We start from the raw sequence: 14,743 nt of genomic DNA on the forward strand, positions 1-14,743 counted from the left end.
TTGAGAAATCCTGTGCACATCACAGCATTTATTATAAAACATGGCAGTTGGCAAAGAAAAGAGGATTTAAAATGAGTTCATTCCCCTGTGCACTCTATCATAGTGAAAAAGTACAAACATACTGACTCCCAAGGAAGGGAGGAAACTGCTGATGACATTTCAAAGTCATGTCCAACTAGTCTAAAGTATTAGTCTCGCTGGTGGTTATGAAAGGAGCTGCTTGTCTGTAATTTTAAGTGGTAGAAATGTTCAAACCAGTAAATTTTTAGAGCTTTTTGAAAGAAGAAATCCATACATTTTAATTTTAAATTTAAACAAAATCCTGGATTCAGTTATATTTTCAGCCTTCAGAATATATGTTTGAACATTGCGACAATTAAGAACAGTTTAGTTGCTTTTGGATTTTAGCACTGCAAAGCCCAGTGACCACAGCTGTAGGCTGGAGATAAAAGGTAATGCTTTTACCAGCCTTTTTATATGTAATACTACAGTTTAACACTTACACAATGCTTCCCATTTTTTTAATAGTCACAAATTAAGCGTCGCACAGCACCCCAGTGATGCAGGTAAATGATACCTTCATTTTACAGATGAAGAACCTTAGTTTCTGATGCTAGAGATGCATGCATGTGGAAGTGTATTGACTTCAGTGCGGCTCCCTGCAAGCACAAGAATCTGCCTGCATGCATCTCATCACAGGAGCAGGAGGCCAAGAGACAGACAGGTTAAGTAGCCCAAAGCCACACAATGAGTAAGTGGTTTGTCTGCAATTAGAATTCAGTAGTTTCTGGCTCCCAGCTTTGGGCCCTGTCCACTAGACCACACTATTTTTCACTTACCACATCTATAAATATTCACGAGCTCCAGAGAAATTGTTTTTGTTTTTTTTTAGTATTAGCCATGCAGCCATCCAAAACCTGGCTCATTGTCTTAGAACATAAGTCCCACAGCACCCTGTACCTTTTATAACGAAGTCCAGAGTAGAATCAGGTGAAGCTCTCTTAGTGCCTAATACTGGGTTGCACTGTCCTGAAGAATTCAAGACCTAATTTTCCAAACTGGAAGACAAGACCTGTTAAGAGTCCAAGTTTACTTGCCAGTTGGCTTGTAACACGTCTCTGCAAGAATTATCCTGCAGAAGCTCAAAGTTGCAATTGACGATTTCAATATATATATAAGCAGGTCCAGATTAAAGATTTTTGGGACCCTGTATACTGTGGATGTTAGGGGCCCTCGCCTTCCTTAAAGTAGACAGTTCATGTGATATACAAGAAAATCTGCCGCCTTAGGCGAAAAGTCAATGTGCTGCTCTCCTCTTGCCCCCTAGAACAGAGGTTCTACGCTGTGGGAGTGCAGTGGACATTCAGGGAGAAGGCATGATGAGCCTGCTGATGATTCAGTGGCTATGGTAGAAGTGTGGGGCGAGGCAAGCACCACTCATTCAGGTTTGGCCCAGACACCCCTCTGTCATGATGTGGGGAGGGGCAAATTTGAGCAGGGTGGCCAGGTTTTTCAACAGTGACAAGTCCTATTGGCTCTCAAAACAAGCCACTCCTTACCAAGCCAATACAAACACTGCAGTTCTCTTCAAAAGCTGTAGAAATACAAAACAGCAGCAGTGAACCTACTGATTTCCACCCCACCTATGACTTGTTATGGTATGTAGAGAACGTATGCTGCCCCCAACCCCTCAGCCGAAACACACACACACTTTGCCAAACTAGACTGAGATCCATATGCCACCAGCCCCTGCCCAAGCACTTGATGCTGATGAAGTATTTACAATATATGAGAGGTTTTTTGTTTCCATTGTAATGCCATGAACAGTTAGTTTTCTCTTGGATCTGCCTAGGCATCTCTGACATCTACCAGAAAATATCCAAGTCAGTGACTTTGCATTGACTTGCAGTCCACAACAGAACTGCCATATGTGATCAAAAATAAAACACAATGGCTGATGTGTCCCAGAAAGGGTTCACTTAGTTGGGATAGAGCATGGAACTAAACCTTCCCTGATGTTACTGGACAACAATTTCCAGATCAGAGTGAGTTGGTTTCGAAAAATATTGTGGTGTGTTTCACACCATCTGTCCTTTGCATTAGAGGTTGTTGAGAAGTCTTAGTATTTGCAGAATATCAATTATTTCGTATAACCAATGAATCTGTTGATGAGTTGGGAGCACATACTAGGCCACATGGAGCTATGCTGATTTACACCAGCCAAGAATCTGACCCACTTTTGCTAAAGTGGGATATACCACTTAGCTAGCAGCTATAATTGCATAAAATGGTAGATACTGTTATAATATGTATTAATCTTAGTAATAGACACTTTTTAATGCCTCGGATGTGTCTAAAGAGACAAGAGAGGGTGAGGTAATGTAGACTGCATAGACTGTCAGTCCTTCATCAGATGAGACTGAGCCGATCACAACACATCTTCCAATCTTCTCTCGCTCTGGTCATCCTTTGCCATGCTTGTCCATATCTCCTCATTAGGAAATCATCCCACCTCTTTGGAGGCTGACCGGGTGGCCATTTCTGTTCTCACGGATACCACTCGGATATAGCTGCGGTCCATCTGTTGTCGCTGAGTTGGGCCACATGTCCCACCCACCACATTTTGCTGAGCCTGCTTTCAACAATGTCTTGCACTCCAGACTGCTGCCTAATTATTTCATTGGGGATGTGTTTGTGGAGCAAAATGTCCAGAAATGTTCGTTCCATCACCCTCTGTGTGACAGATAGTTGATGTTCTTCAATCTTTGTAAGCGAGCATGTTTTGCTGCCATATAACATCACTGGAAGCACGGTCGAGTTGTTTTGCTGATCTTTTCTTGGAGGATGTCCTTGATGTCATTGAGTGCGCACCATCCAGCTTTTTTTCTGTGCAACAGTTCGCCTTTCTGATCATGGTGCATGTTGACTTCCTGGCCCAAATAAACATATTTATCAATCTCTTGGATCTGCTGTCCTCCAGATGTTCTGCCAAGAACCCAAATAACTTTTGATCTCGTGTATTTTGTTTTCGACCGGTTCATTTTTTAATCCAACTTGACTTCTTTTCGCCTTCAGTTCTTTAAGCATTCTCTCAAGCTGGGCTGTATTTTTGGCTATCAGCACTATATCATCTGCAAACCTGAGATGGTTTAGCCGCTCGCCATTGATATTAATCCTGCCTTTCAAGTCTGCTCATCGAAAAACCAATTCAAAACAGGCTGTGAATAGTTTTGGTGAAACTGTATCTCCTTGTTTCACTCCTTTCTCTATGGGGATTTGGAGGGGAGTATCGAACAGTGATATGTCCATGCTGCAGCCAGAGTTCACTTCCTTTAGTAATGTGCTATATTTCATGCTGATGTCCTGTTCTGAAAGAGCTTCAAGAATGGTGTTAGTCTCTACACTGTCGAACGCCTTCTCGTAGTCCACGAAGGCAATGCACAAAGGGAACTTGTATTCCCTTGAACACTCTACCAGTTGGTTTAGAGTGAAGATGTGGTCTATTGTGCTGTAATTCCTTCGAAAGCCGGCCTGCTCTCTAGGTTGCTGTTCATCCAGGTTTCACAACAGTCGATTTGTTATTATTTTAGTGAACAACTTATAGATATGTGAAAGCAGGCAGATCGGGTGATAGTTCTTTAGATTTTCTCAGTTGCCTTTCTTATATAGCAAGATGGTATTAGACTCTTTCCAACTGGATGGTATTTTATGGATTTCCAGGTAGCAGCTAAATCTTTGGCCGAGAGCTTTCCAAAGTTCCTGACCTCCCGCCTTAAGCACTTCTGCTGTCAGACTGTCCTTGCTTGGAGCCTTCCCCTCTTTCATTTAAAGGACTGTGTGACGGACTTCACTGATGAGAACCGGGAGTATGTGTCCATCGGTTTGTTGAAGTGATGGCATTGGGATGTCTATACGGGATGCAAACAGCTGGGTATAGAAATCCCTGCAAATTGTCTCCATCTCTGTTTGGTTACTGATTTTCCATCCCTGTTCTTCAAGCCGATAATGATGACCTGTACAACTCCAGTTCCCGTTTGCATTTTTGAGACTTTTACGATCTTCAGCAGCCTTTAGGAGCTTTTTGGTTTAAAATTTCTCGAAGTCTTCCTTCAACTTCATTCGTATGAGCTTGCAGACAAGGGAGTACTCAAGCCTGTTGCTGCCATTTCTTTTCATTTTCCTCCTCTTCTCCAGTAAAGTCTTTGTATTCTCCGAGATTCTTCCACTAGCTCTTCTTGGTCTTTCGTGCTCAGCTGATTTCACACACCATTTCAGTCTCTTACTGAAGTTCTCATAATCATCGTCGCAGTCGTCCAGGAGGCTCCAATCTTCCCTAGAAATGTTTTTCTTCAGGATTGCCTCATCGAAAGCTACAGGTTGGTGTCTTCTGTTTGCCATACACAGCACCTTTTTCTCCACCTTCACAGTGAATGTGAGTCTGGCTCTCAATAGGCGATGATTGCTACCGATATTGAATGATGGCACTACTGAAATATCCTGCACGGTGTGTTGTCTATTGTTAAGAAAGTAATCAGTTTCATTTTTTGTCTTCACGTTTGGTGCGATTCAGGTCCATCTTCTATTGGCCTTCTTTCGGAACCAGGTATTACCACTGAACATTCTCCTCATCTCTGCCAATATAGCTAGTCATTCTCCTCTTGCATTTCGTTCTCCGATACCATACCTTCCTATGAACTTTTCACCCTCTCTCCCTCTTCCAACCTTGGCGTTAAAATCTCCCATCACAATCGTATATGTGGAACTCTGGGCGAGGGTTTCCTCCAGTTCCTGATAGAATCCTTCCACATCATCATCTTCACATGCACTTGTGGGAGCATAGATCTAGATGATTTTGAGGGTACTATTTCAGTTCAATCAGAGGTAAAGCACCCCGATAAATGATGATTTCAAATGGCATGAGACAATTTTCAAAGACCATTCCTTGTTTATGATGAATCCAACTCCTCCAACTGTCCTTGAGCCTTCTCCTTTTCCTAGAATGACCATGCTTCCATCCCTCCAGCTGACCTCCATCTCCTTTCATTGTGTTTCGCAAACACCCAGCACATCACAGGCTGTTTTTGCCTTTTTCTCCATGAGATGGTTTATCGATTCCTCCCTCGTCAGTGTTCTGCAGTTATAAGTGCACACTGAGAGAGTTGTCCGGTTTCCTTTTGGCAACCTGCCACCTGAGATTCTTTGCAGCCTCTCGTTGTTCGAATGCCTCCCTGCCTCCGGAGTGGGGATCGAGGAATGTGCAGAGAACTGAGACTTGGTTTTCCATGTTGTTTTAGCCATTGTTTTCATCCACCCACTGACTGGGCTGTCAGTGGCGCGTTTACCTCCTCAACTTAGCTATCTTACAGCCTCAGAAAGAGGGATTATATGCCCTTCCACCGCGGAAGCTGCCTCCTCTCTGGGCTGATAGACCAACACCTTGATAGCATAGTTAGACCTGCCGGAGAATACACTCCGCTACTATCGCTGTCGAACAGCCAGAGTCACCGCTGCACCACGTTGAGGCATAGAGGTAGGATTTGCAGCAGGGTGAGGGGGGTGAGGTAATACCTTTTTATTGGAAAAAACTGTCTAATAGATTATTAGGAGGTGACCAGAGGAGAGAGGTGATTTTTCTTCCTTCAAATGTGATCAAATTTTCATAGAAGTTAATTAGAAAGGGTAAGTGGTTCTTTGGAAGTGAACAAACCAAGTCCCATGAACTTGACTGCATTTTATACCTTCTGTCTAAGCTGCTGTTGTAAAACTACCACTACATCTTGGCTGCTACCTTTATTGAACCCATTTAAAATACCTTTACAAAAGCCGTATTACTTGGCTGTTAAGCATTTTTGCAAAGGCTCTGTGTATATTGTGCAGCACCGCCTCATCTGCTTCTCATTTAGACTGGAAATACAGTTTCAAACTAATGTGTATTCACCGTTTTAAAAAAAAAAAAAAAAAAACCCTCTACAATTAGAAATGTTCCTATATTTGTTAAGTTCAGTCAGAGCTTTGATTTCACTACTGGCAGAGAATCATGATCAAAGCTGATTTGTACAAGTATACATTTTGTGTTTGTGAAAAAGCTTGGGGAATGTTGGCTGAAGTTGGATAAAAGGGACAGTGACTTAACACCACATTTTCAAAAGCGCTCAGCAGATACAATTGGGGTCACATTTTCACTGGGTGCTGAGCACTTCTGAAAAACTGGCCACTTGCATTTAAGTTATTAAATGGGAGTGGTCTCTTTTGAAATCTGGCCCTTAATAACATAAAACAATTATTTAAAAAAAAATCTGCTTCTCACTTTGCTCCTTATAGATACAGCAAAATAGCAGACATGCAAGTGGTTTGGAGAATATCCATCGGGACCAGCCCAAGGATATATCATTGGTCTCTGTACTCATTCCTTCAGTATCTTTTTCCTGTTTATTTCTCACTGTTGGATGATGATGAAAAGGCAAAGTAAGCGGTCTCCAAAATTCACGCTGCTGGCAACTATACAAAAAGTCCATGTGGGTTTTACCTGACTCTTTTGCTATACTTTTATTTATAAAGTACGTTGCCATCCCTCACTCAAGAGTCCATCCCATTAAAGTAATCATTTACAAAGTAACCCAATAGAAGCCTCTAAAACATAAAGGTTCAATAACGGAATGCCCGACACAGTATCAATACTTCAAACATCCAATGGCAACCTTTGATTGATCCGCAGATCAAACACATTTTAAACTGTTTCCTGGAGTTCACCAGAACTGGGCTATGGCAGGCTACCGACAGGAGCAGGTCCTAGCGGGTAGTACTCCACTGACAACACCCCGATGCTGGACCCAGGGAGGTTTATCCTATCATAAATGCTGTCTTTGCTGAGCATCATTTTATCAGGTCCTGACTTGCAGCCCTCCTCGCATGAGGGATCTGTACTGAAGCAAGTAGTCCCATTGCGAAAAACCCTCAGTTTTAGAACCTGTTCCTTTCTTTGGTCCAAAAAATCCCAAATGTGGTGTTGATCAGAACCTGCTGCAAGGGCTACTCAGGCTTTTGGAGAGGAAGGAGCATAATAAGGGCTGTTTTTGGAGGGGGAGAGAGCATTGCTTGTGCTTGATTTATTGTAGGTCAGAGGAGCAGCTATTAGCTTTGTTTTGTACTTTTAATATCTGACAAAGGTGCCTGAATAGGCATGGGGTGGTGGTGGGTTTGTACATACTTACTGTAAATCAAAATACATAAATACTTGTGAGAGTAAGAATTCCAGACTAGTTTCCAGTCCTGCAATCACTTACTACTGTGTGCGGACTCGCTGATGTCCGCTCCTAATAATAAGCACTGGTCCCAGCAGTAAAAAAATCACAGAATCAGGCCCAGAGATTGTAAACTGCTCTGAAACCGAAAACATGTTTTTGTTTGTTTTTTTTAAATTGAAAACCAAGTTTCCTCAATTATGAATATGAAAGCAAAGACTGGACATTTGTGTTGAATCGTTTCATAAGTTTCTGCCAAAATGAATTAAATCATTGGGTAAATAAAGGACAAACTGGGGAATAGCCACAATCAAGAGTGGCAAAGCTTTTGTTGGCAGTATGCACACAGTGAAATGCAGACAGAAGTATAAACAATGAATGATGGAAATGCAGTTTCCAATATGTACACTTGCAAAGCAACTCTTTGTGTCAGACAGTATATTTTGTAACCATGGTCTATTTATATCCTAATTTTAATGCTATGGTAGAGAATGTGATTTTTACATACACTGATTAGAAGTGATTGCACCTTTCCTGGTAAATTATACAGTCGTCTTGATGGTATTGTAATAGCAAATACTTATTATAAATGGTATTTTGCAGACCACTGCATATTAGTTAATGGTGTGGAGGGGGGGAGTTACACATTTGTTGTCTTTAAACCTTAATCTTTGGTTCACATATTGTGCTGTCTTGCAAACAGCTTTAACCCTTGAAATATTCATCACAATTTCTTTCTTCAGAGTTAAAGAAGCAGAGGAAGTGTGCAGACAGAAAAAGGGGAAATCGCTTTATAATATAAAGCCAAGACATGATTCTGGAATAGTAAGAATGGATTGCATTATTATTATTATTATACTGCTCCTGTTAACTTTTTCTTTTTCTTTTCTAACTCTTTCTTTTTACATTTCGTATGTACGCTATCCTGACATATTTAGTTAATATTTATTTTTAAATGTGTCTGAATTTAGTATTTTTGTGAAAGGTGCCAGATTGACAACCCTGAAGTTCTATATTTATCCACAGAAGAGATACAGCTCAGGTAGTGGCAGTGAAAATTTCCCCACTGTGCCCTGCCAATGTGCCTCGTCCCCCTGAACCTGGAAGAGACGGACCTTTGTGGGTGAGGAGGTAGTTCAATCTCCAAACCCATCCAGTGCACAGCCCCACTGCTCAGACTTCCAACTGTGATGGGGGATTTTGTGATGAGGTCACCTGTCCCCTGGGAGTTGGACCTATTAGATGCCAGTGACTGTAAGTCACTACATACCTGGGCTGGGTTAGAGACAGAGATCTAGAAAAAGAAGATACTCTACTTTTACTAATCTCTTGAGCTATATACAGCTCCCTATAAACTATGGCCTGGATCCTGAAGATACTGACACACATCTTCAGTTTTAAGCACACGAGTAATTCCTTTTAATTTCAGTGGTCATCTGCTCAAATGGCTAAAGTTAAGTGCACGTATAAGCATTTTCAGGACATGGGCCTATTTTACAATGGCTGGATTTTTTTTCGCAGCAGAAGATTAATCTGGTCCCTAATTTTCATAATGTCTGTCCATGCTTCTTTTTTGGCAATATTTAAAAATGAATGACTATTTCCTTGGTCATGTTTTTTTCCTAAAAACATGATTCCGTTTGGTTTGTATTTAATGCTATTTTATGAATCATTGTGACATGTGACACATGTCCTTGAAATGAAACGTTGTCATTTACCATAATCTCTCTGGCATAATCCAACACACGAAGAAAAGAATTATTGCTGTTGTTTCTCATTGTAACTGGCTGTGGTTAGTGACACAGGAAATGTAAATGAAGTAATAGCTTGGCTAGGAATGGTAACTAGATCTTAGTTTATCAACTTTATTTGTAATCACATCAAGATGTAGGTTTTAAAAACTTGTTTGGTTGGATTTTTCCACTTTGTAAGAATAAAATCATGCGGATTAATGGCATTCTTTAAGAACAGCCATGCATTTAAATAACATTTATAATTATTTGTATTGCTATTGTGCCTAAAAGCCCTAATTGGGGATCAGAACTCCATTGTGCTAGACTCTGTACATACAACAAAAGGATGGACCCTGCCCCAAAATGCTTACAATATAAACGGAGTTACAAATAGTATTAAAAAAAAGATATTTCACAGACATGGTTAGCCATCTTGTACTTTAAATCTGTTTAAAACGGAGTTTGTTGCAGGGTTTTATAAGTAAACTATATATTGGGTACACTTGATGATCAGCCTACATATCCCTGTGCTTTACATAGTTGCATAATACATATGTTTATATATGGTAACTTGCTTTCTTATGGTATTTCTTTTCAGAAAGCAAAGATAAGTATGAAGATCTGAGAGAAGAAAAGCAAAACCCATTGCCACTTGATCAGTAAAACTCAACGTGTCTGTTGGGGGCGGGAAAGGAAACTACGTCATTCAGATCATTTGTTTTCTTCTTGGCCTTTCGAATTTGCTTTTTGTTCTCTAGAGTTTCTCACTGATAGAATGTGTAGTGTACATTCATGAATGAATGTGACCACTGTAATGGAGTGCCCAGCAATAGACTAGTTATGGACATGAGACAAGTTCCCTATATCCCATGCCTCGTTCTCCACCCAAACACTGGCATTTTGTAAAGTTTATGGTATAATACCAGTAGACCAAACCAGCATGCCTAAGAGGCAGCATCTGCATCAGTTCTGAACATGCTGAAAATTCTATTTAAAGTTGAACTTCACAAGAATGCTACTTGATACAGTAACATATTTCCATTCCTACTGGCAACATCTGTCTAACACAAATACTCCATGGCACTGCATTTAGATTAGGGAAAGAAATGTTAATTCTAGTGAATTGTTTGTATCCGTTTCACGTCGACATTTGTCGTTTGTATTTTGAATCGTTAAGTGCTGTTTATAAAGTATAATCAATGCTTTCTCAACTTGTTTGGTTGCCCTCCATGACTAAATATTTGTGGAACAAGATGTTTACCGTAACTATCTTTAAAATCGATAAGGCAGCATACTTTTTCTTCATCTTTTGCCAGATAGTGAGTAGTGGGAGGGGGAGCTGGAAAACCTGAACCAAAAACATTTAAGTGAAAAGCAGTAAACACAGAAAATCACAGGAGTACTTCAGAGGATAAAAGAGAAACTTAGGCACTTTAGCTTGCTAGCATGTAAAGCAGCTGATTTGTATACAGAAAAACTTAAGGGGTATTACAGTTATATTGCTGATTATTTGAGTGATACAAGATTCTCAGGACTACCATGTTGCTAGCCAGACTTCCTTTTTGAATTATCTTTTCAATTAATTTAAGACTCCCTTTATCAGGGATATTAAAAGATCTATCTAGGGATTGGCATTCGAGAATTACAGTAGTCAACTCTCCCGACAAAACAAAGGCTATTGACTAATTCATGTCAATTTCACATTTAACATCAGAGTCATAACATTTTCTCTTTAAGTAGTCCATACCATTGGCTAGGAGGCAATGGAAATCTGTGACTATGCTTTCCTTTTTAATCCACATGATTGATTTCTATTTGTGATCTGGAAATTAACCTAAGGATTTCTCAGTTTTGATTTGTTGAGCCAATAAAGACCCTCTGCCCTAGATATAACTACTGAGCCCAACATGAATTGGCCTTGTAACCATTCTCTTCCAAAGCACTATTTTCTTGGAAACAGCAATGTGTGGAATGAATTGGGTTCACATGCTCACAATCTCTTAGCATCGAAGACACTAGCAGCATAAACTTCTGAGTGGCTTGAGGTTTAACCTGCTGGGGTGGATTATTCCCTGTCTAGCCTAGTATATCATAAGATATTCCTGGTGGTCCAGAGGCAAATGTACTGTACCAGGTGTCATAAGGGCAATGTAAAATACGACCGCAGGAATCCATTGTTCTTCACATATGCTAAGCACTAGAAAAGATGTTCTTCACTTGTGTGAAAAATAAGTCTCCTATAGCTTGATAAAACTATATGAAATTCTGTGTTCACGATAATTTCTGGCAAGAATATGATTACCGAGAATTGAGTTCTAAAATCATGTGGTGGTGGGAGTAATGTTACTTCTTGCAAAAGGGAAAAGAGATTATTTGCTGTTTATGAGTAACCTATGGAAAGTAACTTAAAAATAAAGTTTATTTTAATGGCACTGATTCAAACCCATGTTTGTATTTATGTAAACTATAGTCTTTTGCTCTTAACTTTTGCATTTATTTTTATTTAAGTGCAAGGATACAGTCGCATGTTTTGGTTTTGTAGCCTTCCTGTTCCCTTCAGTACCTCCAGTATGTATATGACCATACTAAATGAAATAATAGGATATCTAACAGAGATCGCTATGTGCAATACTGTATTTAGTGTTTCTACTTCAATTTTTTTAGAATGTTAATTTATATGAAAATAAAAGGAATAATGAAACCAAAGGTGCTTTTTTTCTTCAGTGATCATTATGCTGTCTCAAGGAGGGCCCTGGCTCAGCAGAACTAGTGTGATTCACTTGTGGAAAGGGGCTACTCCTTATTCCTTAGCATGCGGGGAGAAGGTGTTGGGCAGCGAATCCACAGCTATATGGATATCTCCTTTACGCAGGGCCATGGAGGGACTTCTATTCTATTTTATATAAGATCTCCTACTACCTTCACTGCATTGTATATGAGTGCCTTCCAACAGTGCATTAAGCAAGGTGACCATCATCTCTCGTCTGGTTCATTCTCTCACTCTATGGCTGTGAAGCTGTTCTGTGGCCCAAATAGAGGATTCTTCCTTGTATCTAATCCCCAGTCCTTGGTTCCACATAGGATTTGTCCCTAAAAATATAGGGAAGCTAATAGTCTGGTGAAATGGATATTTGGACAAAGACTTTGTGTACCTACACAGATGCCTTGCTGCATATAAAATATGAAGCAGTTAATTAGTACATCATCTAGTAATCTAGTGCCGCTACCATGTGCATCGCTCACTATTTCCGGCTGTAGTATAGAACCAGTTGCACATGTAACATGGATAACCCAAGTCACATCTGAGTGATCAGTTTCTAAAAGCAGAGTTTCAAGAGGTGGCAGCAGCTGGTATCAACACAGAAGGACTTTTAGGATACAGGCAGCATGAATTGTTTTCTAACTTTTTCATATCCTTGGACCAATTCTTCCTTTTACACCATGCCTCCTAGTCCAGATTCCATACCTACCCCATTGCAATGATAGTGCTTGGTGAGTTGGAAAAAGTAAAATCAATCATGGGTCTAGGTATTTATAGCACACCTCTCCTTGTTGGTATTAGGACACCATTAAGGACACTAGATGTAAATATGGCTTGTAAATGTGGTAGCTGTGTCTAATCTGTTTAATTCTCCTCTCTGGCTACAAAAGATTATATCTAGCAATCTACCTTCATTGCCCACCGTTTGAACTAATACTATAGTACTCCTGTATCCAGGTCATGATGTAGCTTTACAGACCACTTGGAAGTTGGAAATACTCTATAGTTTTAGAACCAATAGGTAACACTGGTCATAAACACCTTCCACATCAGCAACCCATCATACAGGTGCATTGCATGGTGATAAAGAAGGGATAGTTTAGAGAGAGGATCCTTTCAGTCTTCTCAGCCAGGTTTGATACTGTAGTGCAGCATCTCAGAGAGGGGAAATGGACTTGCCTTTAAAATAAAATATAACAGTACAGAATGAAAGGCTGATAAAGGTACAAGAGTGGCTGAATATCCCGAGTCCTTAATTTGGAGAGGCAGGAAGCCCTTTTGTCATACTTTCTTTGATGGGATACAGATGGATTTTTGGGGATGCTGAGATGCCTGCAACCAAAATATGGTTGACATATGAACTACAAGGTTTGGGGTTTTTTGTAGGTATTGACTCTTTTATGACAAGTTGCCTCATTGAAAACGTGCTGGGCTCCCACAGGCCCGTCTGCGGAGCCTCACGTGACCCCCCCCCCCCCCTTGCCATGTCCAGTCTGCTGCTTGTGCCGGACAGCCCTGCTTATTCCCTGGAACCTGCATAGTGCAGCTCATTGTCCTCAATAGGTAACAACGAAATGCCACTCAAGCATCTTTGTCAAAATGACTCTGCTCTGGTGAGGTGAGGATGATGTGCATTTCTCTTTTTCAGGCTGTATAAATGCTAATTCACTTCGTAACGTATGCGGTTTAATTCTCTTTTTCAGGTTCGATCTTGTGAATTCCTCCAGTGCATTTGTACATTTATATGGCAACCACTTACCCCTTCAAGCTCCATTAGCATATGCAGAGAAAAAAGAACGGAGGCTTTGGGCCTCCTCCTGTATAAACTTAGCACTGCTGAATTCAGGAAGCAATGTGGCCTCGTTATATGTATTTAAATAGAGAATGTTAACATGCAGAACTATTCGGTTTACATTTAGTCTCTGGCAAAGTCTGTAAGCACAAGAGGTCAACAGAGAGCTAGAGATGGGGACAATACTTTGAGTAAAGAAATTTCCCCACCTCACCCTTTTAATAAAGATTAAGGGACAGATCCTCAAAGGTATTTAGTGCATTAACAACTCCCCTATTGAAGATAGTCCAGCTCCTCAAAGGTACTTAGGAGCCTATCAACACTGCATTGCAGTGTTGAAATGAGGGTTTCTTTAACATAGCATCATGGGCCAAATTCACCGAGAAAGTGCTAAAGTTCTGTTAGCCCGGGACGTGTTCATCTCTACTGTATCTCTGTATTTGTCGCTCCAATTCCCAGCTCCTGGGAAAGACACTTTTGTTCTTAGGCAAGCTGAATGATAGGTGTTGCTGACAGCTATACTTAAACCCTAAATTGTGCTTCATCTTCTACTGTCTCCAGTTCCCCTGAAGTTTCTGCATCTTTCAGGGTAGCCAGGATTTTTTTTCTTTGTCATTTCTCATCAGTCACCACTAGTGGCCACTCTCCAACATCTAATGCCTAGGTATCTTGCCATCCAGTGGAATCATCAGCCTCGACTTAAATGCCCCATATATTATAGGGGGAGTATTAGGTGCCTAAGAAAAGGATTCTCTGAAGCAGCAAGCTGAGCAGCGAGCTGAAGAAGCTACCCACCAGTGAAATGAAGAAAACAAGGGAAATAGTTAGGCCCCAAACGCTAAATCCCATTGACCTGGGTCTTGGAGCCTTGACTGACAGGCCACATCAAGGTTCCTCTCTGCTCATGATTCTTAACCTCCTGGGGCTAGGGGCCTGAACCAGGTCAACCCTTTCTGGTGAAAAACTAGAGAGAGATTCCACCGACCAATTATAGCCAATTGCCCAGTAGTCAAAGCACTCATCTGGGATACCTGTTTGTTTGCAAATCTCTGTTCTGCCTGAGTTGGAGGAAGGATTGAAGCCAGGTCTCCAGCAACCTTGGTGAGTACCCTGATCAGCAGGCAAAGATGGCACTCTCTATCTATCTTTCCTGTGGAAGCTGTTCCACTTTGTGTTAAGTAATTACATATTCACTGGGCCAGACAGAGGTTGATGC

At 40.8% G+C, this 14,743-nt stretch overlaps 1 protein-coding gene across 3 annotated transcripts in view; it reads left to right on the forward strand.

Annotated features, from left to right (window-relative positions):
* The window catches only part of FMN2 (formin 2), a 248,618-nt gene extending 238,339 nt beyond the window's left edge, over positions 1-10,279 (forward strand). For all 3 annotated transcript variants that reach the window (XM_037895301.2, XM_043543314.1, XM_037895302.2), the window contains 2 exons: positions 7,985-8,066; positions 9,573-10,279. In XM_037895301.2, coding sequence (XP_037751229.1) covers positions 7,985-8,066; positions 9,573-9,599 — 109 coding nt within the window. In that variant the 3' untranslated portion in view covers positions 9,600-10,279. The remainder of the gene's footprint in view (positions 1-7,984; positions 8,067-9,572) is intronic.
* The last annotated feature ends 4,464 nt before the right edge of the window (positions 10,280-14,743 follow it).

This window comes from Chelonia mydas, chromosome 3 (genome assembly GCF_015237465.2).
Source record: "Chelonia mydas isolate rCheMyd1 chromosome 3, rCheMyd1.pri.v2, whole genome shotgun sequence".
Lineage (NCBI taxonomy): Eukaryota > Metazoa > Chordata > Testudines > Cheloniidae > Chelonia > Chelonia mydas.